The following is a 27764-nucleotide window of genomic DNA, read 5'->3' on the forward strand; positions in this document are numbered from 1 at the left end:
TTAAGAAGATGAGAGAGGCCTGTAGTTTTCATCATAGGTATACCTCAACTATGAGAGACAAAATGTGGAAACAAATTCAGACAATCACATTGTCTGATTTGGAAAGAATTTATTTGCATATTATGGTGGAAAATAAGTATTTGGTCAATATCAAAAGTTCATCTCAATACTTTGTTATATATCCTTTGTTGGCAATGACAGAGGTCAAACGTTTTCTGTAAGTCTTCACAAGGTTGTCACACTGTTGCTGGTATGTTGGCCCATTCCTGCATGCAGATTTCCTCTAGAGCAGTGATGTTTTGGGGCTGTCGCTCGGCAACACGGACTTTCAACTCCCTCCAAAGGTTTTCTATGGGCTTCTCCTTCTATGCCCGGGCGGTATGTTTAGGATCATTGTCATGCTGAAAGACTCAGCCACGTTTCATCTTCAATGCCCTTGCTGATGGAAGGAGGTTTGCACTCAAAACCTCACAATACATGGCCCCATTCATTCTTTCATGTACACGGATCAGTCGTCCTGTTCCCTTTGCAGAAAAACAGCCCCAAAGCATGATGTTGCCACCCCCATGCTTCATAGTAGGTATGGTGTTCTTTGGTTGCAACTCAGCATTCTCTCTCCTCCAAACACGACGAGTTGTGTTTCTACCAAACAGTTCTACTTTGGTTTCATCTGACCATATGACATTCTCCCAATCCGCTTCTGGATCATCCAAATGCTCTCTAGCATACTTCAGATGGGCCCGGACATGTACTGGCTTAAACAGGGGGACACGTCTGGCACTGCAGGATCTGAGTCCGTGGCGGTGTAGTGTGTTACTGATGGTAGCCTTTGTTACGTTGGTCCCAGCTCTCTGCAGGTCATTCACTAGGTCCCCCCGTATGGTTCTGGGATGTTTGCTCACCGTTCTTGTGATCATTTTGACCCCACGGGGTGAGATCTTGCGTGGAGCCCCAGATCGAGGGAGATTATCAGTGGTCTTGTATGTCTTCCATTTTCTAATTATTGCTCCCACTGTTGATTTCTTCACACCAAGCTGCTTGCCTATTGCAGATTTAGTCTTCCCAGCCTGGTGCAGGTCTACAATTTTGTTTCTGGTGTCCTTCGACGGCTCTTTGGTCTTCACCATAGTGGAGTTTGGAGTGTGACTGTTTGAGGTTGTGGACAGGTGTCTTTTATACTGATAACAAGTTCAAACAGGAGCCATTAATACAGGTAATGAGTGGAGGACAGAGGAGCCTCTTAAAGAAGAAGATACAGGTCTGTGAGAGCCAGAAATCTTGCTTGTTTGTAGGTGACCAAACACTTATTTTCCACCATAATATGCAAATAAATTCTTTCCAAATCAGACAATGTGATTGTCTGGATTTGTTTCCACATTTTGTCTCTCATATCTGAGGTATACCTATGATGAAAATTACAGGCCTCTCTCATCTTCTTAAGTGGGAGAACTTGCACAATTGGTGGCTGACTAAATACTTTTTTGCCCCACTGTAAGTATAGAATAGTGGCCATTATTTTTTAGCAGAAAGAGATGTATGTATGTATGTATGTATGTGTGTATATATATATATATATATATATATATATATATATATCTTTATTAATGTTTTTATTTGTGCATATATGTTGGAAAATGGCAGAGATAGACTTTCTTGACACAGGGTTGCCACAAACATTGAATTTGTAAAAAGAGCAATATCTGCGAAGCGCAATAAAACAAGGGGTGTGGGTGTGTGTGTGTGTATATATATATATATATATATATATATATATATATATATATATATATATATATATATATATATATATATATATATGTGTGTATGTGTATATATATTAATATTAGTGTATATAAAGTGTTGTGACCATCAGGTAGTATGAGGGCAGTTGGATGTTTAAGATTTCAAAGCCTGAAGGTTTGTGTGCAATTTCTTCTGTAGCATTTCTTCATTAAAGGGATAGTATACACCAATTTTCATATAACTGCATGTAAATAGGCACTGATATAAAGAAGAATATGCACAGATACTGAAATAAAAATCAATGGCTGGGACACCCAGTGAAAGGGGCTGGGAAAGCAGGAAGAGCAGACACTGCCCCCTTCCCTACATATGAAAATACATATTAGACAAACAGGAACAAGCAGAAATCTGTAGACATCTGTATACATATAAAACTTTGGGGCTTGGTTAGGTATATCTATGATGAAAATTACAGGCCTCTCTCATCTTCTTAAGTGGGAGAACTTGCACAATTGGTGGCTGACTAAATACTTTTTTGCCCCACTGTATCTTACTTGACCTGTCTGCTGCCTTTGACACTGTTGACCATCCCCTCCTCCTACGGACTCTCAGCTCCCTTTGGCTCTGTGACATTGCCCTCTCCTGGATCCACTCTTCTCTCTCTAATAGGTCCTTTTCTGTCTCATTTGCTGGCGACTCCTCCTCTCCATTGCCTCTGTCTGTAGGAGTACCTCAAGGCTCTGTTTTAGACCCTCTACTCTTCTCTATTTATACTTCCTCACTGGGTAAACGTATCAGTAGCTATGGCTTCACCTCTATGCTGATGATACTCAGATCTACCTATCCACCCCTGCACTCTCTCCTTCTGTTCTTTCCCACATCAGTGACTGCTTATCTGGCATTTCTTCCTGGATGGCCTCTCATCACCTAAAAATCAACATGTCCAAGACTGAGCTTCTTCTAATCCCCCCATCTAATTCTACTCCAGTTTCTAACTTTACTATCACTGTTGGTGACACCACTATCTCCCAATCACCCCAAGTCCGCTGCCTAGGAGTTACAATTGACTCCAATCTGTCCTTCATACCCCACATCCAATCTCTCTCTTCATCCTGTCGCAACCACCTACGCAATATCTCCAAAATTTGTCCTTTTCTGAGTGCTGAAACTACTAAACAGCTAATCCATTCCCTAGTAATTTCCCGGCTTGACTACTGTAACAACCTACAATATATATATATATATTTAATATAAAAATTACATATATCGCTTCACATCCATTTGACCCCATTCTCACCTTTTGCACGTTCTGTAGATCCTCACGTAGACATGAGATTTCCTTTCGTAAATAATCCAGCTCATTCTCTTTCACTCGCAGCAATACCTGAAAACAAGAAGTATTTGCGAGAAAAAAAATTAAACAAAGTCAATAAAGTGAGATAAAGGGACAACGTATTTTACTATTTTACTAGTCCAGGACTAATTCTAAAAGATATGAACATGAAGTTGTTAACCTTAACTTGAGGACGGAGAGAATAAATCACAGAGAGAACAAAAGAGAGAACAAGAGGGAGACACTGAAATACTGAAACGAATGTAAGTGCATCTCATATGACTTCTATACCTCCAGCTCAGTATTGTTTCGCTCTCCTGCACGCAGAGTCACTTCTTTGGGGCCGTTACCCGCCATGAATGTGCGCAGCTTTTCTATCTCTTCAGAAAGCCGTTTGTTCAGTTCCTGTACAGACACATTAAAGAGAACTACATCATATTTACTCCGTTCATGCGAGCTGCATCTGTACTTAATTATTCTAGAGGTTCTAAGTGGCTTCTCAGGGAGTACTATCTTGTCATTGGCTCTTCAGGTGTGCTCAGCTAGCTCCCAGTAGCCAGGGATTAAACACATAGTTATATGAAAGCGATAGTACGATTTGTGATTTTATGTCCATTTAAAGAGACGTGAAACCCATATCTGTTATCTGTACTTTCATGATTCAGACAGAGAATACTATTAAAAAAAAAAAAAAAAAAAAGAAGTTTCAAATTTACTTCTATTATGAAATTTGCTTTGTTCACATGTTATTCTTTGACATATGGATAGGTAGCGTGCACACGTCAGGAACACTACATGACAGGAAATAGTGCTGCCATCTAGTGCTCTTGCTAATGTATAACATTGTTATAAAACTGCTGCCATCTAGTGCTCTTGCTAATGTATAACATTATTATAAAACTGCTGCCATCTAGTGCTCTTGCTAATGTATAACATTATTATAAAAATGCTGTCATCTAGTGCTCTTGCTAATGTATAACATTATTATAAAACTGCTGCCATCTAGTGTTCTTGCTAATGTATAACATTATTATAAAACTGCTGCCATCTAGTGCTCTTGCTAATGTATAACATTATTATAAAACTGCTGCCATCTAGTGCTCTTGCTAATGTATAATATTGTTATAAAACTGCTGCCATCTAGTGCTCTTGCTAATGTATAACATTGTTATAAAACTGCTGCCATCTAGTGTTCTTGCTAATCTATACCATCGTTATAAAACAGCTGCCATCTAGTGCTCTTGCTAATGTATAACATTATTATAAAACTGCTGCCATCTAGTGCTCTTGCTAATGTATAATATTGTTATAAAACTGCTGCCATCTAGTGCTTTTGCTAATGTATAATATTGTTATAAAACTGCTGCCATCTAGTGCTCTTGCTAATCTATACCATTGTTATAAAAATGCTGCCATCTAGTGTTCTTGCTAATCTATACCATCGTTATAAAACTGCTGCCATCTAGTGCTCTTGCTAATGTATAACATTGTTATAAAACTGCTGCCATCTTGTTCTCTTGCTAATGTATAACATTGTTATAAAACTGCTGCCATCTTGTTCTCTTGCTAATGTATAACATTATTATAAAACTGCTGCCATCTAGTGCTCTTGCTAATGTATAACATTGTTATAAAACTGCTGCCATCTAGTGCTCTTGCTAATGTATAACATTATTATAAAAATGCTGTCATCTAGTGCTCTTGCTAATGTATAACATTATTATAAAACTGCTGCCATCTAGTGTTCTTGCTAATGTATAACATTGTTATAAAACTGCTGCCATCTAGTGCTCTTGCTAATGTATAACATTATTATAAAACTGCTGCCATCTAGTGCTCTTGCTAATGTATAACATTGTTATAAAACTGCTGCCATCTAGTGCTCTTGCTAATGTATAACATTATTATAAAACTGCTGCCATCTTGTTCTCTTGCTAATGTATAACATTATTATAAAACTGCTGCCATCTAGTGCTCTTGCTTATGTATAACATTGTTAGAAAACTGCTGCCATCTAGTGCTCTTGCTAATGTATAATATTGTTGTAAAACTGCTACCATATAGTGTTGCAGACTTGTGCACAATCCCAAGCTTACATCCCTGTATTTCAACAAAGGATAACAAGAAAGGGAAGAAAATGTGATAAGAGAAGTAAATTGGAATGTTGTTTAAACTTGTATGATGTATCTGAATCATGAAAAAAAAACAAAAAAAACTGGGTTTCATATCCCTTAAGGTGGGGCAGAGAGATGCAGGGGTGCTCTCTGCTCTTGTCATCCCTCACCCGGTGAGCTTCAGCGGCACAAAATCACGTTCAAGCTTTTCACCCACGCGTTAAAGGCCCTTCACAACATCGGTCCTGAATACGTCAACCACCGCATCACCTTCTACACCCCCGCCAGACAGCTTCGATCGGCCGACCAAGCCCTCGCAGTCATCCCCCGCATCAGGAAGACCACAGCGGGAGGCAGATCCTTCTCTCACCTGGCAGCCAAGACATGGAATACCCTCCTGCTGCACCTCAGACAAGCTACCGCCCTAACTAAGCTCAGAAAGGACCTCAAGACCTGGCTCTTCGACTGAACCGCAGCAACCCCAAGCGACTTGAGACCCTTATGGTGAGTAGCCACGCTTAACAAAAACTCTATAGATAGAGAGAATATCACACTGTACAATTATCTTGTACATTGTTAGAGTTTGCCTGCCATGACACTACTGTTCTATGTTATCACAAGTCACCCATCTTGAGACAGATAAGTAGCAATGCTGTAATTAGGGTTAAAGGGACAGTCTACTTCAGATTTGTTATTGTTTAAAAAGATAGATAATCCCTTTATTACCCATTCCCCAGTTTTGCATAACCAACACAGTTATATTAATACACTTTTACCTCTGTGATTACCTTGTATCTAAGCATCTGCAGACAGCCCCCTTATATCAGTTCTTTTGACAGACTTGCATTTTAGCCAATCAGTGCTGGCTCATAAACAACTGGGTGTGAGCACAATGTTATCTATATGGCACACATGAACTAGCACTGTCTAGCTGTGAAAAACTTTCAAAATGCACTGAGATAACAGGTGGCCTTCAAGGGTTTTAGAAATTAGCATATGAGCCTACCTAGGTTTAGCTTTCAACAAAGAATAGCAAGAGAACAATGCCAATGTGATGATACAAGTAAATGGGAACGTTTCTTAAAATTGCATGCCCTATCTGAATCATGTGAGATTAATTTTGACTAGACTGTCCCTTTAACCCCTTGAAAGTCACCTTGACACCTTGAAGCCTTCTCTGGTATCCAAGTGCTTAACTTTGTGTCTCAGACGACCATGTTGTCCACAACACTAATGTATGTGCAACATAGTGGCAACCATATAATGTCACTGTTACATAACAACCCGCCATAGAAATAAAAAAATAAAAAAATTGTGGCAACCGCCATGTTGCTGTTTTGCAAAAATGATAGTGAACCCTCACCACCTTCTGCACCTGCGGTCCCTCTGCTATTGCACCTCACCTGGTTCTGCCTGAGCAGTTCCTGCCCCTCCATTTGACACCTCTGCAGTTCCTTCTCCCGCTCGTCCCCAGTCATGTTCATGGCTTCAAGTTCAAGGCACTTCTGGGAGTATCGCTCTGACAGAGCCTGTAGTTCTCGTCGCAAAGCCTCAACATCAGACCTGCAAAGGGGATATCCCGGTCACACCGCAGAATCCAGCCAATATAATGGTGCAGAAATGGAAGCAAGGAGGAAAGACAGCCATATTGTTTCTAACATGTAATATGATGCTGTGCAAATGTTGAAAGAGGAATGCAGGGAGGAGGAAAAAAAAGGAACAGTATGTACTGATGCTGCCGGCGGAGCATCTCTTGTGACGTGGAGCCTCCATGCTGGTACGTTCGCGCCTTTTCAACTTCTCGCCTCAGCTCTTCTTTATGTGCAGAACGAATGGCTTCAATTACTAGGAACAGAAAAGGGACGGGGGATAGAGAGAGAGAAACAGAAGAAGAAATATAAATAAAAATATATATTGCAGGATATATAAATCTTTATACACACAACTCAATGTAATAGTCTGTGCGCTTTTGTTATCATTATCCCCTCACCTGTCTGTGCTACACTTGTTCCCTTGACACCTGACCCTGTGTTAATGCTCTGTGCAATTAGATTATTAGACCTCCTATTAGATTATTATATTTGGAGGTTTTCTGTATGGCAAGGTCCCTTACGCACAGTGCAGACGCACCCACACGTTACCTGAGGCAGTGGCTGCAGCCTCTTCTGACAGCAGTTGCTCTTTCTCCTGTCTCAGCCTCTGAATCTCCCGTTCATGGTGTTTCTGCAGCTCGGATAGTAATTGCTGGTGCGAGGACTCCATCTGAGAGAGACTGCGCTCACAGGCCTCCTGTAATACAGACACACATGTAGCGCACACAGACCTCCTGTAAAACAGACACACATGTAGCGCACACAGGCCTCCTGTAATACAGACACACATGTAGAGCTTGCAGACCTCCTGTAATACAGACACACATGTAGCGCTCGCAGACCTCCTGTAATACAGATACACATGTAGCGCTCACAGGCCTCCTGTAATACAGACACACATGTAGCGCTCACAGACCTCCTGTAATACAGACACACATGTAGCGCTCACAGACCTCCTGTAATACAGACACACATGTAGAGCTTGCAGACCTCCTGTAATACAGACAGACACACATGTAGCGCTCGCAGACCTCCTGTAATACAGATACACATGTAGCGCTCACAGGCCTCCTGTAATACAGACACACATGTAGCGCTCACAGACCTCCTGTAATACAGACACACATGTAGCGCTCACAGACCTCCTGTAATACAGACACACATGTAGAGCTCACAGACCTCTTGTAATACAGACACACATGTAGAGCTCACAGACCTCCTGTAATACAGACATACATGTAGCGCTCACAGACCTCCTGTTATACAGACACACATGTAGCGCTCGCAGACCCCATGAAATACAGACACACATGTAGCGCTCGCAGACCTCCTGTAATACAGATACACATGTAGCGCTCACAGGCCTCCTGTAATACAGACACACATGAAGCGCTCACAGACCTCCTGTAATACAGACACACATGTAGCGCACACAGACCTCCTGTAATACAGACACACATGTAGCGCTCACAGGCCTCCTGTAATACAGACACACATGTAGCGCTCACAGACCTCATGTAATACAGACACACATGTAGCGCTCACAGACCTCATGTAATACAGACACACATGTAGAGCTCACAGACCTCCTGTAATACAGATACACATGTAGCGCTCACAGGCCTCCTGTAATACAGACACACATGTAGCGCTCACAGACCTCATGTAATACAGACACACATGTAGCGTTCACAGACCTCCCGTAATACAGACACACATGTAGCGTTCACAGACCTCCCGTAATACAGACACACATGTAGCGCTCACAGACCTCCTGTAATACAGACACACATGTAGCGCTCACAGACCTCATGTAATACAGACACACATGTAGCGCTCACAGACCTCCTGTAATACAGACACACATGTAGCGCTCACAGACCTCCTGTAATACAGACACACATGTAGCGCTCACAGACCTCATGTAATACAGACACACATGTAGCGCTCACAGACCTCCTGTAATACAGACACACATGTAGCGCTCACAGACCTCCTGTAATACAGACACACATGTAGCGCTCACAGACCTCATGTAATACAGACACACATGTAGCACTCACAAACCTCCTGTAATACAGACACACACAGGGAGCTCTAGGATGTTACACAATTAAATTCATATCCCCAACTATCTGTACTAAAATACATTTGAAACTCACCTTGGAAATGAAGCCAGGTGGTTTGGCCCCCTCAGTGCTTCCCCTTTGGGTCTCAAGCTCTTTCTTTGCTTTCTCCAGCTGCATCTTTAGGCTCTGAATCTGAAACATGAATGAATGTGATCAGATCTGCAGAAGTCCCCATCTATAGCAATGTATAAATAGTCCGGCATTCACCAGGACATCAGTTGCTTAGCCCACCACCGGTGTCCACCATGAATTTTACTGCACTCCCCCAATAAAAGTCTATTGTTTGAGGGATTTAGAGCACCTGCGCTCTCTGACATGCAGATGTTAGGGTGCACATAGTGCACAAGATATGTGCACGCTTCTGAGCCTTCCTCAGGGTGCTCTCGTTACAGGAGAGTTTCAAGTTTTAACAAAAACGAGACCAAGAGAAAGATGGAAAACTTGATAACAGAAGATTTTTTTACACCATACACACTTTCTGCATCATGACAGTAAATCTATCTTCTATGGACCTTTAAATGAGTTCCTCTAGGCCCTCCGCAGTACAAACAGACCCTAGTTTTACCCCTCACCTGTTTCTCCAGTACAGCTGTATTGTCTGTCCCTGCTCTGCCCAGGCTTCCCCCTAGCAGGCACGTAAGGGGACTCTGTTTGGTCTCTCTCAGGGGCAGACGCTCTAATTCCCTCCACTTGGTTTCAATATCTTCATTAAGACGATGCTTCTGCTCCTCTGTAAGTGGTGTGGAGGGGGCACGACGGGTAGAAGATGCATCTACTCCTTCAAACCAGCGCCTGCGCTCCTCCGTCCTGTGGTCTCGCTCCTCGGATGGCGAGAGCGGAGAAAGCTCTACATAATCAAATGAGCCATGTCGGACACCAACACTCTCCAGCCTCCTCTGTCTAGTCTCTGATCCCAGGCGCAGCTCATCGGGTCTCGCAGTGGGACGTGGTGGGGCAAAAGAGTTCTCCTTGTTACTCTCAGAAAGCCTAAAAAAAGAGGTAGCAAAGTAATTTAGGAAGGTGCATGGCCACATGTCCTACACAGCAAGCATCATGGCCTGGTTATTTCTAATCCATTTTGTGCAATATCCTACACTAACTAGTGGTTATTTCTTGTACAGTATCCTACACTAATCAGTGGTCTCATCCTGTACACTAGCCTACACTAATCAGTGGTCTCATCCTGTACACTAGCCTACACTAATCAGTGGTCTCATCCTGTACACTAGCCTACACTAATCAGTGGTCTCATCCTGTACACTAGCCTACACTAATCAGTGGTCTCATCCTGTATACTAGCCTACACTAATCAGTGGTCTCATCCTGTACACTAGCCTACACTAATCAGTGGTCTCATCCTGTACACTAGCCTACACTAATCAGTGGTCTCATCCTGTACACTAGCCTACACTAATCAGTGGTCTCATCCTGTACACTAGCCTACACTAATCAGTGGTCTCATCCTGTACACTAGCCTACACTAATCAGTGGTCTCATCCTGTACACTAGCCTACACTAATCAGTGGTCTCATCTTGCACACTAGCCTACACTAATCAGTGCTCTCATCTTGCACACTAGCCTACACTAATCAGTGGTCTCATCCTGTACACTAGCCTACACTAATTAGTGGTCTCATCCTGTACACTAGCCTACACTAATCAGTGGTCTTATCTTGTACACTAGCCTACACTAATCAGTGGTCTAATCCTGTAAACTAGCCTACACTAATCAGTGGTCTCATCCTGTACACTAGCCTACACTAATCAGTGGTCTCATCCTGTACACTAGCCTACACTAATCAGTGGTCTCATCTTGCACACTAGCCTACACTAATCAGTGGTCTCATCTTGCACACTAGCCTACACTAATCAGTGGTCTCATCCTGTACACTAGCCTACACTAATCAGTGGTCTCATCCTGTACACTAGCCTACACTAATCAGTGGTCTCATCTTGCACACTAGCCTACACTAATCAGTGGTCTTATCTTGTACACTAGCCTACACTAATCAGTGGTCTTATCCTGTACACTAGCCTACACTAATCAGTGGTCTCATCTTGCACACTAGCCTACACTAATCAGTGGTCTTATCCTGTACACTAGCCTACACTAATCAGTGGTCTCATCTTGCACACTAGCCTACACTAATCAGTGGTCTCATCCTGTACACTAGCCTACACTAATCAGTGGTCTCATCTTGCACACTAGCCTACACTAATCAGTGGTCTTATCTTGTACACTAGCCTACACTAATCAGTGCTCTCATCTTGCACACTAGCCTACACTAATCAGTGGTCTCATCCTGTACACTAGCCTACACTAATCAGTGCTCTCATCTTGCACACTAGCCTACACTAATCAGTGGTCTTATCTTGTACACTAGCCTACACTAATCAGTGGTCTTATCTTGTACACTAGCCTACACTAATCAGTGGTCTTATCTTGTACACTAGCCTACACTAATCAGTGGTCTCATCCTGTACACTAGCCTACACTAATCAGTGCTCTCATCCTGCACACTAGCCTACACTAATCAGTGGTCTCATCTTGCACACTAGCCTACACTAATCAGTGCTCTCATCCTGCACACTAGCCTACACTAATCAGTGCTCTCATCCTGCACACTAGCCTACACTAATCAGTGCTCTCATCTTGCACACTAGCCTACACTAATCAGTGCTCTCATCCTGCACACTAGCCTACACTAATCAGTGGTCTCATCTTGCACACTAGCCTACACTAATCAGTGCTCTCATCTTGCACACTAGCCTACACTAATCAGTGGTCTTATCTTGTACACTAGCCTACACTAATCAGTGGTCTCATCTTGCACACTAGCCTACACTAATCAGTGGTCTCATCTTGCACACTAGCCTACACTAATCACTGGTCTCATCCTGCACACTAGCCTACACTAATCAGTGCTCTCATCTTGCACACTAGCCTACACTAATCAGTGGTCTTATCTTGCACACTAGCCTACACTAATCAGTGGTCTCATCTTGCACACTAGCCTACACTAATCAGTGGTCTCATCTTGCACACTAGCCTACACTAATGACAGGTCTAATCCATTATAACATGCCATGCTGGTATTGGTTACACTATTCAGTTAAAAGAAAAAAGCCTATTGTGCACAGCACCTTCTACTTCCATGCACACCAGTCCCTCTCGCTATCTCATTTTGCCTACTCTTTATCACATGCTTAAAGGGACACTAAACCTAATTTTTTTCTTAAATGATTCAGATAGAGCAGCAATTTTAAGCAACTTTCTAATTTACTCTTATTATCAAATTTACTTCATTCTCTTGTTATCTTTATTTACAAAGCAAGAATTGAAAAGCTTTGGAGCCAGCCCATTATAGGTTCAGAACCCTGGATAGCGCTTGCTTATTGGTGGCTTCATTTAGCAAACCAATAAGCAAGCATAACCCAGGTTCTGAACCAAAAATGTCCCGGCTCTTAAGCTTTACAAAAATAAAGATAGCAAGAAAATTAAAAATAAAGTAAATTAGAACATTGCTGTTCTATCTGAATCAATAAAGGAAAAATGTGGGTTTAGTGTCCCTTTAATACCACCCATGTCCCATCTCAGCTCAGTATCTTACTTAGTCACATCAGGAATGCAGACAGGGTGAACGTTTTTCCTCAGCGCCTCAATCCAGTTTCGCCGTATCCCAGAAGTCATTGCTGAGAGTGTGTACACACCCTCATGTGTCTACAGATAGAGAGAGCCTTAGATATTATACAACAATGCCTGGTCATACTGCACAGGGTTGTGATTGGTTAGGAAGCATCCTATTGCAATCAGTGAAAAGAAAAATATACTCATTACACAGAACAAAGCTGTATTATTACTGATTCTCATCTTAAGCTGTCCCTTTTCATCAAAAACATGAGTTTATGATAGGCCGGTTTGGTTAAACCAATTGGGAATTAATTTTAACTTTGGGACCAGGGCAAGCGCGGATCTATTGCTGGATGTTGGCATAGGCACTCTAGGGTTATTAATCCTCATCTGTGTATTATAGGGACATACTATTTAGAATATAAACTGCTTCAAATTAATACAGCAGCTCATGCTTTGCTCCTTGCAATTTCTATCATTCATATAAAAGAGTACTATAAAAATAGGTCAACACTATTTTTATGCACGGAAAAAAAAGTTAAGTTAAAAGTTTTATTATGATTTTTTTAAAGCTTACATGAAGTGCAACTAGACCCTAAGGACTGATTGCTTACTGGCAGAATTCTAACTGTATTATTCGTAGACAATGACAAGCCTCACTAACATAAAAACAAAATATGGTTTTCATAGCTGGGTACAGAGATAAGGAAATACGACAAGGACTTGTGATAAAATATAAAAAAAATAAAAGACTAAACAAATCTAGTACAAGAGAAAGAGAGCCCTACTCCGGAGAGCTTACAGTCTACAGGTTGAGGGTGTAGAAACATAAGGTTTGGGGTACCTTGTCATGTGGATTGTAGTTGCAGCAGTGAGTCAGGCAGTTCAAGAATTATTTTGGTTAGGATGAAAAGCAGAGGTTAGCTGGTAAGCTTCTCTGCAAGGGTGGGTTTTCAAGGAGCGTCTGAAGCTATACAAGGTTGGAGACAGTCTTATGGAGCAGGGTAGAGAGTTCCAGAGGACAGGAGCAGCACGTGGGAAGTCTTGGAGGCGGGAGTGGGACGTAGAGATAATAGGAGTGGAGAGACGTAGGTTAGAGGTTGATCGAAGAGGACGGGATGGGGAATATTTAGAGATGAGAGAGGAAATATAGTTGGGGGTGAGGCTGTTGAGTGCTTTGTAAGTTAGGGTTAATACTTTAAATTGTATTCTGGAGTGTATGGGGATCCAGTGTAGAGACTGGCAGAGCGGAGCAGCTGATGTAGATCGGCGACTTAGGTGGATGAGTCTAGCTGAAGCATTCATAACAGACTGGAGGGAGGAGAGGCAGTGTTTTGGAAGGCCATTTAGAAATAGATTGGAATAGTCAATGTTTGACAAAATGAGGGAATGACGTATTTTTGTTATTTTTTGAGTAAGGAAAGGGAAGGACGAATTCTGGAAATGTTGCGTAGGTGTGCATGGCAGGATTTGGGAAACAGTTATATATGGGGTGAATGTCAGTTCAGAGTCAATCAAGTGTGAATCCAAGAGGAGATTGCAGAGAGACAGTTGGTAATCTGGTTGAGTAAAGAGGGAGCGATATCAGGAGATGAAAGATAGATTTGGGTATCATCAGCATATAAGTGGTACTGGAACCCAAAGGAGGCTATGATTTGTCCAAGGGGGGGGGGGTGTATAGAGAGAGAAAAGCAAGGGACCCAAGACAGAACCTTGCAGTATGCCTACTGAGAAAGTAAAGGATCAGAAGATCTGCTGTTAAAGGAAACTGAAAACGAGAGGTTTGAGATATATCAAGAAAACAAGGAGAGGGCTGTGTCTCGTATGCCAAATGAATGTAGGATTTTTAGGATGAGAGAATTCAGCAGATAGGTCAAAAATAATTAGTAAGGAGTACTGGCCCTTTGCTTTAGCTGATAACAGGTCATTTGTTACTTTAGTGAGAGTGGTTTAGGGAAGAAACCAGATTGTAGTGGATTACGTAAGGCGTTAGTTGTGAGAAATTGAGTTAGGCAATTATAGACCAGTGGTTCCAATAATTTGGAGGTAAAGGGAAGTAAAGAGACTGCTGATAGAAGGGGTGGAGGGGTCAAGCAAGTTTTTTTAAAAATTGGTGTGATTGATGCATGCTTGAATATATCAGGAAATGTGCGAGCAGTGAGAGATTGGATAAAGAGATGAGTTAGAGAAGCAGAGAGAGAAGGAAGAGATTGTGAAGGAATAGGATCAAGTGGACAGGTTGTGAGATGAGCTGAAGATAGGAGTATGGAGACTTCTTCCTCTGTTACAGGAGGAAAGTAGCAGAGAGTTTTGTTAATAGAAGGGGTGGGTAGGAGTGCTGGGTTTGAGGGGTGTTAGGTGTAGATGTATTTTCTAATGGTGTCAATTTTTTTTATGAATTGATCAGCAATAATCTGAGCAGTGAGGTTGGTAGTGGACAGAGTTGCAGGCGGACGTAGAAGGGAGTTAAAAAGTTGAGAACAGTTTTTTCTGGGGTTTGATGCGTGAGATGACACAAGGCAGGAGCAATAGACTTGTTTGGCCAGGCTGAGGACAGAGTTGTATGACTTAAGGATGGATTTGTAATGCAGTAAATCAGCACAGTGCGTGATTTCCTCCACTGCCATTCAGCAGCCTGTGAACATTGCTGAAGATATCGGGTCTGTTTTGGTGTGCTACAGTTGTCGTCAAATGAATGAAGTACGGCGAACATTGGAGGGTGCAGCTTTGTAAAGAGTTGATTTTAGTGCGAAATTATAATTATAATGTAAGGCCACAGGGTTTGGGCAAAAAAGGGATGAAATGTTGGATAGTAGAGGATTCAGTTGAGCGAAGAAGTCTGTGACATCCAAGTCATTTAAATTCCTGTAAGGTGGCAGTTTTTTGGGGGCTTGCAAAGATGCAGCAGGTAGAGTAAGAAATAAAGTTAGTAGATGGTGGTCAGAGAGAGGAAATGGGATGTTGGAGATGTCACAGAGATTAGTGAAGATCAGGCCTATGGAGTTGCCTTCACAGTGAGTTGGAGATGTTGTCCACTGGGACAGGCCAAAAGAGGTGGTAAGGGATAGAAGTTTAGAGGCAGCAGGCATGTTAGAATTATCAACGGGTATGTTGAAGTCCCCTAAGATGAGAGAAGGGACGTTACAAGAGAGAAAGTGTGGAAGCCAGGCTTCTAAGTGGTCCAGAAATTGTGATGGTGGGCCAAGGGGCCGATAGATAACTGCAACACAAAGAGCTACAGGGGAGAAGATGCGGATAATGTGAACTTCAAAAGATGAGAAAAAAAAGGAGGGGGTGAAGGAATGCAGTGGAAGGTACAATATGGAGACGGAAGAATTCCTACTGAATTGAAGTGCAGGCCACCATAGCGGTAACAGCAGTTGTGTTAGAGGAGGAGAGCTGAGTTTCAGTGAGGGCTAACAGGTTAAGTGAACGTGAAATGAATAGGTCATGATTAGATATTGGGTATACTAACAGAATTGCAGTTAATAAGGTTGAGAGGGTTATGTAGGCAAGGTTTATGAGGTGTCATTTGGGGTAGTGAGCAGAGGATGGACCTGGGTTAGTTGAGACATCTCCAGCTGCAAGGAGAAGAAAGATGGTGAGAGAGAGAAGATGAGAGTGTGTCTTATGTGAGTGTTTAAGTTTAGAATCCGTGAAGCATGGCTGGCAGAATGAGAAGGGAATAGAGTTCATGTGTGTTGTAGAGGGGGGAAGGTAGAAGAGAAGAAGAAATATGAATGGTGCTGTCACATTAAGGAGAAGGGGGGAGAAGGTAAATGCAGACAGGAGAATGAATGTTTGTGAATAAATGTAGAGAGATTTTAAAGTACTTGTTTCTAAGTTGTCCCCTCCTTTGTCTAACTCCTTGTTATGACTCCTACACTTATGCACTAACACACTTAGAGAACTACACACCTGCTGCAGTGCTCTAACAAGCTATGTATGGGTAATAACAGTCACATGGTCCTAATTAACAAAGTTATATAGACGTCAAACCATAAGGAATGACACATAAGAGTTTGTGAGTGAACACTCAGCTCCCCTAGTATATGTTTAATATTAAAACTTAGTCTTTTATTGAATTAGTTAAAAATGGTAGATACCTCGGTTCTAAGCACCTACACACAAACAACACACTGTAAAGCCTGTATTGGGAAGCTCCGGAAAAGAGAGAGGTGGCTTACAGCAATAACCCCGGTATTCCTGGCCGATAGCTAGTTACGTCGGCATCAATTGGGGGTATGCAGACAGGTTTAAAAAAATTGGAAAAAGAAAAGAAATACCCCAAACGTATACCATATTATCTGCATAGTGTCACACCTACCCCCACTGATCCTCCTAATTAACAAAGGTCATACACTACAGCAGGATAAAACAAGGCCTAAACAAACAATGCAGATGGTACTTTACTTATTAAAAGTGGAAGACAGAGACAGAAAAGTTTTTAAGGTCATAAAAAAAATACCATAAATAATGCAATGGCAGTTGTATTATGTGCTGCAGGAAGACAGGCAGTTGTATTATGTGCTGCAGGAAGACAGGCAGTTGTATTATGTGCTGCAGGAAGACAGGCTGTTGTATTATGTGCTGCAGGAAGACAGGCTGTTGTATTATGTGCTGCAGGAAGACAGGCAGTTGTATTATGTGCTGCAGGAAGACAGGCAGTTGTATTATGTGTTGCAGGAAGACAGACAGTTGTATTATGTGCTGCAGGAAGACAGACAGTTGTATTATGTGCTGCAGGAAGACAGACAGTTGTATTATGTGCTGCAGGAAGACAGGCTGTTGTATTATGTGCTGCAGGAAGACAGACAGTTGTATTATGTGCTGCAGGAAGACAGACAGTTGTATTATGTGCTGCAGGAAGACAGGCTGTTGTATTATGTGCTGCAGGAAGACAGACAGTTGTATTATGTGCTGCAGGAAGACAGGCTGTTGTATTATGTGCTGCAGGAAGACAGGCTGTTGTATTATGTGCTGCAGGAAGACAGGCAGTTGTATTATGTGCTGCAGGAAGACAGGCAGTTGTATTATGTGCTGCAGGAAGACAGGCTGTTGTATTATGTGCTGCAGGAAGACAGACAGTTGTATTATGTGCTGCAGGAAGACAGACAGTTGTATTATGTGCTGCAGGAAGACAGGCAGTTGTATTATGTGCTGCAGGAAGACAGACAGTTGTATTATGTGCTGCAGGAAGACAGGCAGTTGTATTATGTGCTGCAGGAAGACAGGCAGTTGTATTATGTGCTGCAGGAAGACAGGCAGTTGTATTATGTGCTGCAGGAAGACAGGCAGTTGTATTATGTGCTGCAGGAAGACAGGCAGTTGTATTATGTGCTGCAGGAAGACAGACAGTTGTATTATGTGCTGCAGGAAGACAGACAGTTGTATTATGTGCTGCAGGAAGACAGACAGTTGTATTATGTGCTGCAGGAAGACAGGCTGTTGTATTATGTGCTGCAGGAAGACAGGCTGTTGTATTATGTGCTGCAGGAAGACAGGCTGTTGTATTATGTGCTGCAGGAAGACAGGCTGTTGTATTATGTGCTGCAGGAAGACAGGCAGTTGTATTACGTGCTGCAGGAAGACAGGCAGTTGTATTACGTGCTGCAGGAAGACAGGCTGTTGTATTATGTGCTGCAGGAAGACAGGCAGTTGTATTATGTGCTGCAGGAAGACAGGCAGTTGATTTTGTCCTGTGGCACAATAAATTATTACTAATTTTTTTTTACTTAAAGGGACATTCAACACTGCCCACAACATTAATCTATGTTTCAAAACTAAATAAAAGGATAAAGCTGCAAGGTGCCCCCTTTCTCTTACTTACCACCTTCACTGTTGAATCGTCTTTCGCATCTTCCAAATTGTTGTCCTAATATGTCTTCCTAACTCCCCCCACTGTGACGTCTTCGCCTTCTTTCTCAAACTAGCAGCCAATGAGAGGCCATTCCCCGGACTGAAATCCAAGCGCGTTCACGGCCGTTAGCGCATGCGCAATATACTAGGAACTGTAAAAGCGGAACCAAATAATAGAAGTTGTTTCCGTTACGCTGATATTACTTGTTGTTGCGGATAGGGTATTTACCTAGAAAAACGTAATCAAGTACTATAAGTAAGATAATCGGAACGGAAACACTTTGGGTTATTATGGTTCCGCTTTTAAGGTTCCTATTGTATCGCGCATGCGCTAACGCCCGTGAACGCGCTGGGATTGAAGTTAGTGAAATGGGACAGAACTGCCGGCTAGTTTGAAGAAGACGAGCTGTACGTCACAGTGGGGGGAGTTAAGCAGCCATATTAGGAGACAAATTTTGACGATATCGATGAGGATTGAACAGTGAAGGCAGTAAGTAAGAGAAAGGGGGAACGTTGAAGCTTGCTCTTTAGACTTAGTTGTCTAATGTTGTGGGCAGTGTTGAATGTCCCTTTAAAGGGACATGAAACCCAATTGCTTTCTATAAGAATTCAGATAGAACATTCAATTTTAAAAAAACTTTCCAATTAACTTCTTTTATCAAATTTGCCAAGTTCCCATGATATTCTTTGTTGAAGAGATACCTAGGTAGTGGTCTGGAGCACAACATGGCAAGAAATAGTGCTGCCATCTAGTGGGCCTGATTTTCAACAAAAGATATGAAGAGAATGAACAAAATTAGATAAAGAAAAAATTATGTCCCTTTAATAAACATGGTCATGATTTGGCGAGAGATACTCACATGAATCTGAAAACCATAATTCCTTGGTACAGGAAACTCTGGCACATCGGTGCAAGTTCGAAGATCTATCTCACCATCCAACTCATCTGCCTGAGGGAAAGGAGAGCAAGTTCTGAGCATTGTATATAGGGAAGGACAAATGCCTTCCCCATAAAAAAAGTAATTCACGATTACCAGATAAATTAATTTCCTTCCTGATAGGGAGAGTCCACGGCTTCCTTCCTTACTGTTGGCAAATACAACACCTGGCCACCAGGAGAAGGCAGACACACCCTGGCCGAAGGCTTAAATATTCCTTCCACTTCCTCATTACCCCAGTCATTCTGCCGAGGGAACAAGGAAAAGTAGGAGAAACATTAGGGTATAAATGGTGCCAGAAGTATAAAATAAATAATAGGGGACCGCCCATAGACAAAAAAAAAAAGCTACGGGGGAGGTGGACTCACCCTATCCGAAAGGAAAGATATTTATCTGGTAAGCATAAATTATGTTTCCTTCCTAAGATAGGGAGAGTCCACAGCTTCATTCCTTACTGTTGGGAAAACTATACCCAAGCTTCAGAGCACAGCGAATGAATAACGGAAGGGAACAAAAAGGAAGAGGCGGACCCTATTCTGAGGGCACCACAGCCAGCAAAACTTTTCTCCCAAAAGCTGCTTCAGCCAAAAACATCAAACTTGTAAAAAATTTAAAAAGTATGTAAGGAGGACCGTTCTTAAAGGCCCAAGAGGAAGCCACTGCTCTAGTAGAATGAGCTGTTATCCTCTCAGGAGGACAATGTCCCGCAGTCTCGTAAGTTAAGCGGATGACACTCCTTGACCAAAAAGATAGGGAAGTCGAAGTAGCCTTCTGCCCCTTACGCTTCCCTGAATAGACAACAAACAAAGAGGAAGATTGTCTAAACTCCTTAGTAGCATGAAGATAGAACTTCAAGGCACGAACCACATCCAAATTGTGAAGTAAGCGTTCCTTCGATGAAGAAAGATTAGGACACAAGGAAGGAACCACAATTTCCTGGTTGATTTTGCAATCTGACACAACCTTAGGAAGAAAAGCTAATTTAGTACATAAAACTGGAAAAATATACAGAGGGCGACTCCTAGTGCAAATCAGTTGATACAGTTGTAAACCCCAAATGATCCCTTTAGAGAGATACTCACATATTATGGAGCACACTATAGTGCTAATGAGGCAAGCTGGGTATATTATGGTGGCCCAGCGCACATAACACTCTGGCAAGCAGTGGATCAATGTAGCAAATAAAAAATAGGAGACTCCAGAAGTATATCAAAATAAGTTTTATAAAAATAAATAAATGAACATAAAAACAATCAGTAAAACACGCTACGCGTTTCTCAGAGCTCACCACTATGTTTCCTCAGAAGTCTCCTATTTAAACCCCAAAAAAACTAATTGGGATGTCGGTTACACCCATTACCCACCCTTTTAATTAGCTCTTGCTACTATTACCATAGCAACTCTGCTGACTACACCTAACATTCCTTAAATGGCATATACAACGTTTGATACATTTACTACAGAGATCTGATAAAATAACTTTGTATGTTATTCAACATTGGTTAAATTCTTAGTACAATGTAACAGATCATCCTATAAAAATAAGGAACACTTACATTTATATAGATAGATCTATCAACCAAAAACCTATATTTATCACAATATAGAGTGACTGTATTTATTTGTAGTGTATATACTTTCCAAATAAAAATAAGTATATGGCACTTAGCTTTATCTTCTTGTTTTTTGTTTGCAGTGCTGGAACCATCTTGTGTTGCAGTATGTGTGAGATATAGCTAATCGATGTATGTAATTTTTCGCTCGACTTTTGTTTCCTTGTGTTGTCTTATGCAATTGACGGGATTTTCTTATGTTTACTCTTAAAATTTGCTGTGCTCTCTGCCGGAAGTGGTCATGAGCAGTTGCGGTCTAGACCAATGTTATTGTATAATTACAGTGTTGTGCACTAAATGTCCAATGAAATATAGAGGTGTGTGCCAGTCATCCAATCAGTGATTTTCTAGAATAGGCCAATCAGTGTAAATCTGTCGTTCTCTATGTTTGAAATTAGTGCTGATCTTTACCCGTATAGCCTTTAGCTTATATAGCTGTCACCGAACTGACTGAATATCCGGCTATATTATTACTAGTTTTAATCCCTAAGTTCCTTACTATATATAGAAAAATACCCTCATAGATTAAGTCAAATTAATTTTTGATTGCAAATCATGAACTGAATAAAGGACAATTGTGCCGTAATCTCAATGTTGATGCTGAACTAAAAAAATGTTTTTCTTCGCCCCCCATATAGAGGTGTGTCCGTATGAACCAATGATCTTTTATGGATGTTAATAACACTTGTATATATAGATTTAATGTGCTCACGAGCTGATCTTATGACATTAGCTAAACTTTACTTTTATGGATGTTAATAACACTTGTATATATAGATTAAATGTGCTCTCGAGCTGATCTTATGACATTAACTAAACTTTACTACCAATGGAGTGTCCGTTAGATTTCTATAAGGCTGCATTAAAAGTGTGATGTTAACTATTAACTTTTATGAAATTAATATATGAATTACTTTTAAGATGGAGCTAACCAAGTAATCGAATATTAGCTGTTCTAGTTCATAACTACTCACAGTGGGCACCAACATTTGATGTTGATGTCTATAAGCTATAATGTGTATTTATGAGTATATGTGTGTATACAGTTTATTGATATATGACAAACTATTATAGTGACCCCATGTGTAATAATTACCCTATTATAATGTGCTTGTGTATTATTAGTTGTTACCTAACTGTGAATTATTAATAAAGAGATCATATAATATATATACTAATTATATGTGTGATGGTAGAAGAATATTCCACCTCTGTTAAAATAAACCTATAACGTGTATATCTGTGATATAATAATGTGATTAATAATATATTAATGAAAAAAGTGTTCTACCTATATAAACTAATTAAAATTTCATGTGATGAATGAAATATTAATAAAATAAGTGTTCTACCTATATGAACAAATTGAAATTTAAGGACAAATTCCTCTAATGTGTATATATAAACATGGTATTTATTATATAAGATAATACTTGAATGTCACTAACAGTGTTGATATATGTATTAAAATGCTGCTGTATCTATAACTTCATTTAGACCTTCTGGATATAGAGTCGAAAATTTATAAATCCAGAAGGTCTCTCTTTGACGGAGTTTTGTCATCCTATTTTGTGAATTGCTGGCAGTTACTATCTCCAATGGAGTAATCTTCATAAGACATTTCATAGTACCATGTGTAGTTGTATGGTGTCTAGAAGTGCTATATTTATCTAGTCCTTTCCTAATGCATCTGAGATGTTCTGACCATCTTTGTCTTATCATCCTGCAGGTGCGGCCTATATATTGTAGGCCACAAATGCAGGTGATACAGTAGACCACATATGGAGAGCTGCATGTTATTTTTTGTGTTAGTGTGAAAATCTCCCCTGTGTTGTTAGCTTCAATGGTACTCTGTCCATTGATTGTGTGCTTGGTGCTTAGCATCAACATTGAGATTACGGCACAATTGTCCTTTATTCAGTTCATGATTTGCAATCAAAAATTAATTTGACTTAATCTATGAGGGTATTTTTCTATATATAGTAAGGAACTTAGGGATTAAAACTAGTAATAATATAGCCGGATATTCAGTCAGTTCGGTGACAGCTATATAAGCTAAAGGCTATACGGGTAAAGATCAGCACTAATTTCAAACATAGAGAACGACAGATTTACACTGATTGGCCTATTCTAGAAAATCACTGATTGGATGACTGGCACACACCTCTATATTTCATTGGACATTTAGTGCACAACACTGTAATTATACAATAACATTGGTCTAGACCGCAACTGCTCATGACCACTTCCGGCAGAGAGCACAGCAAATTTTAAGAGTAAACATAAGAAAATCCCGTCAATTGCATAAGACAACACAAGGAAACAAAAGTCGAGCGAAAAATTACATACATCGATTAGCTATATCTCACACATACTGCAACACAAGATGGTTCCAGCACTGCAAACAAAAAACAAGAAGATAAAGCTAAGTGCCATATACTTATTTTTATTTGGAAAGTATATACACTACAAATAAATACAGTCACTCTATATTGTGATAAATATAGGTTTTTGGTTGATAGATCTATCTATATAAATGTAAGTGTTCCTTATTTTTATAGGATGATCTGTTACATTGTACTAAGAATTTAACCAATGTTGAATAACATACAAAGTTATTTTATCAGATCTCTGTAGTAAATGTATCAAACATGTTGTATATGCCATTTAAGGAATGTTAGGTGTAGTCAGCAGAGTTGCTATGGTAATAGTAGCAAGAGCTAATTAAAAGGGTGGGTAATGGGTGTAACCGACATCCCAATTAGTTTTTTTTGGGTTTAAATAGGAGACTTCAGTCATATCTCAGTAGAACTTGCCTGAGGAAACAGAGTGGTGAGCTCTGAGAAACGCGTAGCGTGTTTTACTGATTGTTTTTATGTTCATTTATTTATTTTTATAAAACTTATTTTGATATACTTCTGGAGTCTCCTATTTTTTATTTGCTACATTGATCCACTGCTTGCCAGAGTGTTATGTGCGCTGGGCCACCATAATATACCCAGCTTGCCTCATTAGCACTATAGTGTGCTCCATAATATGTGAGTATCTCTCTAAAGGGATCATTTGGGGTTTACAACTGTATCAACTGATTTGCACTAGGAGTCGCCCTCTGTATATTTTTCCAGTTTTCCAGATCTTTTCCATTCAAGAGGAGCAGCCCTTCTCATGGTGCACAGTCAACTGGGACACTGATAAGTTTCCAGACCATCTACCTAGGCATTATCGTTGCCTTCACTACATGTGAGTACAAAATCTGCTAATATATATTATCTACTTACAAAAATTGGCTACACTAGGAGGCGCCCTTTCTTTTTTTGTTTCAATCATTTAGTACATAAAACTGCCTTATCTGCATGAAAAATCAGATAAGGGGGCTCACATTGCAAAGCAGAGATCTCAGAAACTCTGCGCGCAGAGGCAATAGCCAATAAAAAGAGAACCTTCCAAGATAACAATTTAATGTTAACGGAATGCAGAGGCTCAAACGGAACCTGTTGCAAAACCCAAGGAACAAGATTTAGGCTCCAAGGAGGAGCCCCAGATCTAAACACAGGTCTGATCCTAATCAGAGCCTTAACAAAGGACTGCCCGTCTGGAAGCTCAGCCAGTCTCTTGTGCAATAAAACCAATAGGGACGAAATCTGTCCCCTCAAGGAACTAGCAGAAAAGCCCTTCTCCAGCCCATCCTGGCAACCTTAACTCTGTGCTAGGAAAACCCATGCTCTTCACACCAGAATAAGTAGGCCCTCTACACCTTGTGGTAGATACACTGAGTAACTGGTTTACAAGCTTGATTAAGACTATCAATGACACTCTCAGAGAAACCTCTCTTGGCTAAGACTAAGCGTTCAATCTCCACGCAGTCAGCCTCAGAGAATCTAGATTTTGATGAAGAAATGGACCTTGTATCAGCAGGTCTCTGCGACAAGGTAACTTCCACTGAGAAAATGAGGACATCCACACTAGATCAGCGAACCACGTCCTTCGCGGCCACGATGGAGCAATCAGGATTACTGATACCGCTTTTGCTTGATGCGGGCCACCACTCGAGGAAGAAGCGGTAATGGAGGAAAAAGATATAGGAGTTTGAACCTCCAGGGCACTGCTAGTACATCTATAAGATCCGCTTGGGGATCCCTTGACCTCGACCCGTACCTGGGTATCTTGGTTTTGAGACGGGATGCCATGAGATCCATCTCCGGCATCCACCACTTGCTGCATATCTCTGCAAACACCATGGGATAGAGAGATCATTCCCCTGGATGGAAGGATTGCCTGCTGAGAAAATCCACCTCACAGTTGTCCACACCGAGAATGTGGATCACTGACAGTGAACAGCTGTGGGCCTCTGCCCACTCCAGAATCTGAGAAACTTCCTTCATCGCCAAGGAACATCTCGTTTCCCCCTGATGGTTGATGTAAGCCACAGAGGTTATATTGTCTGATTGGAATCTGATAAACTGGGACGAACCCAGAAGAGGCCAAGCCTTCAAGGTCTTGAAGATTGCCCGTAGTTCCAAAATATTGATCGGGAGGGAGGACTCCTCCTGAGTCCACAACCCCTGTGCCTTCCTGGCACCCTAAACAGCTCCCTATCAGGATAGGCTTGCATCTGTAGTCACAATCTCCCAGGATGGTCTTAAGAAGCATGTCCCTTAGGACAGATGATCTGGACAGAGCCACCAAGAGAGCGATTCTCTTGACCGGCTGTCTAATACAATCTGTTGATACAGATCTGAATGATCGCTGTTCCACTACCTCAGCATGCACAGTTGTAAAGGTCTGAGACGGAACCTGGCAAAATGAATGATGTCCATGCAGGACACCATGAGACCAATCACCTCCATACACTAAGCCACAGAGGGACTCAAGGAGGTCCGGAGGGCAAGACATGCCAAAGTTAGCTTGCAATGTCTCTGGTCTGTTAGAAATATCCTCATGGATATGGAGTCTATTATAGTACCCAGGAATTCCACCCTGGTACTTGGGATAAGAGAACTCTTTTCTAAGTTTATCTTCCATCCATGTGATCGAACAAGACTGAGAAGGGACTCTGAAAATTCTTCCACAAGATTAAAGGATGGTGCTTGCACCAGAATATCGCCAAAGTATGGGACTACTGCAATACCCTGTGTTCTGGCAACAGCTAGAAGAGCCCCCAGAACCTTCGTAAAGATTCTTGGAGCAGTAGCTAGGCCAAACGGAAGGGCAATGAACTGGGAGTGCTGGTCCAGGAATGCAAACCTTAGGAACTGAAAGAGTTCCCTGTGGATTGGAACATGAAGGTAAGTGTCCTTCAGATCTATAGTGGTCATAAACTGGCCTTCCTGAATTAAAGGACGGATGGACCTTATCGTCTCCATCTTGAAGGAAGGGACACTGAGAAATTTGTTTAAGAATTTTAGGTCCAGAATTGGGCGGAAAGTTCCCTCCTTCTTTGGAACCATGTAAAGGTTGGAATAAAACCCCAAAACTCTTTCTTTGATAGGCACCAAGACAACTCCTAAGGAGAATAGATCCCGAACGGACCCTAGAAAGGCATCCCTCTTTTCTGGTCTGGTAGAGAGGTTAGAGAGAAGGAATCTGCCCCTTTGCGGATGAGATTTGAAGCCTATCTTGTATCCCTGAGATACCACCTCCAGGACCCATGGATACTGTACGTCTTTGAACCAGGCATCTGAAAAAAAGAGACAGTCTGCCCCCTACACGATCCGATCCCGGATCGGGGGCCACCCCTTCATGCCAATTTGTTTTTGGCAGGCTTTTTATTCTGCTTGGATTTATTCCAGGACTGAGACAGCTTCCAAGTACTCTTGGGTTGCTCAGGCTTGGAGGAGGATTGTTGTTGTTGGGATTTGTCAGAACAAATGGAACGAAATTTAGAATATTGTCTTCCCTTAGACTTGTTCTTCTTATCTTGTGGTAATAAGGCACCCTTGCCTCCCATAACCATAGAAATAATGGAGTCCAAGCCTGGACCAAATAAAATCTTACCCTTAAAGGGAAGGGAAAGGAGTCTGGAATTAGAAATCATAGCCGCAGACCAAGAGCACCCGGCGGGCTAGGACCGCAAAGCCAGAGGCCTTTGCATTTAGGTGAATAATTTGCATGTTCGCATCACAGATAAAAGAATAAGCAATTCTCAGAGCTTTAATTCTGTCTTGAATATCCTCGAGGGGAGACTCCATCTCAATGAGTTCCGACAAAGAGTCGAACCAGTAGGTAGCCGCTCCGGCAACCGCTGCAACTGCCGGTTGAAACAAGAATCCTGTATGTTGAAACATCTTTCTCAGAAAGGTTTCCATTTTCTTATCCATCTGCTCTCTGAATGAAGAACTATCCTCAAGAGGTATAGTAGTACATTTAGCAAGTGTAGAGAAAGCACCATCCACCTTAGGAATGGAGCCCCACAAATCCAGTTGAGAGTCTGGGACCGGGAACTACTTTTTAAAAGTATGCAAGGGGAAAAAGGAAGAACCAATTTTTTTCCATTCGTTCTTAATAATGTTTGCCATCTTAACTAGCACAGGAAAAGTCAAAGGAAATTTCCTATCTTAGTAAACTCTGTCTAATTTAGGTATCATGGGTTCTTCAGGCAGCGCGGCCTCTGGAACCTCTAACGTAGACAGAACCTCCTTTAACAAAAAACATGCTCAATTTTAAATCTAAAGGACGGTTCCTCCGAAGCAGGAGGCTTAGACGCTGAGGAATCCGATCCAGAAAGTTCAACCTCTGAAGTTAGAGGTTAACTCATCATCGGATAACTGGGACATAATAGCTAAATCTGATAAATATTTAGATGACTCTGGGTC

General features: G+C 41.4%; 1 protein-coding gene across 3 annotated transcripts in view; it reads right to left on the reverse strand.

The window, feature by feature from the left end:
- The window catches only part of TRIOBP (TRIO and F-actin binding protein), a 67164-nt gene that overhangs the window by 16849 nt on the left and 22551 nt on the right, over nucleotides 1-27764 (reverse strand). For all 3 annotated transcript variants that reach the window (XM_053721273.1, XM_053721272.1, XM_053721271.1), the window contains 9 exons: nucleotides 19262-19351; nucleotides 12523-12632; nucleotides 9484-9898; nucleotides 8945-9043; nucleotides 7332-7479; nucleotides 6921-7035; nucleotides 6594-6753; nucleotides 3368-3481; nucleotides 3041-3127 (listed from right to left, as the gene is read on the reverse strand). In XM_053721273.1, coding sequence (XP_053577248.1) covers nucleotides 3041-3127; nucleotides 3368-3481; nucleotides 6594-6753; nucleotides 6921-7035; nucleotides 7332-7479; nucleotides 8945-9043; nucleotides 9484-9898; nucleotides 12523-12632; nucleotides 19262-19351 — 1338 coding nt within the window. The remainder of the gene's footprint in view (nucleotides 1-3040; nucleotides 3128-3367; nucleotides 3482-6593; nucleotides 6754-6920; nucleotides 7036-7331; nucleotides 7480-8944; nucleotides 9044-9483; nucleotides 9899-12522; nucleotides 12633-19261; nucleotides 19352-27764) is intronic.

The sequence above is a fragment of the Bombina bombina genome, chromosome 7 (assembly GCF_027579735.1).
Source record: "Bombina bombina isolate aBomBom1 chromosome 7, aBomBom1.pri, whole genome shotgun sequence".
Classification (NCBI taxonomy): Eukaryota; Metazoa; Chordata; class Amphibia; order Anura; family Bombinatoridae; genus Bombina; species Bombina bombina.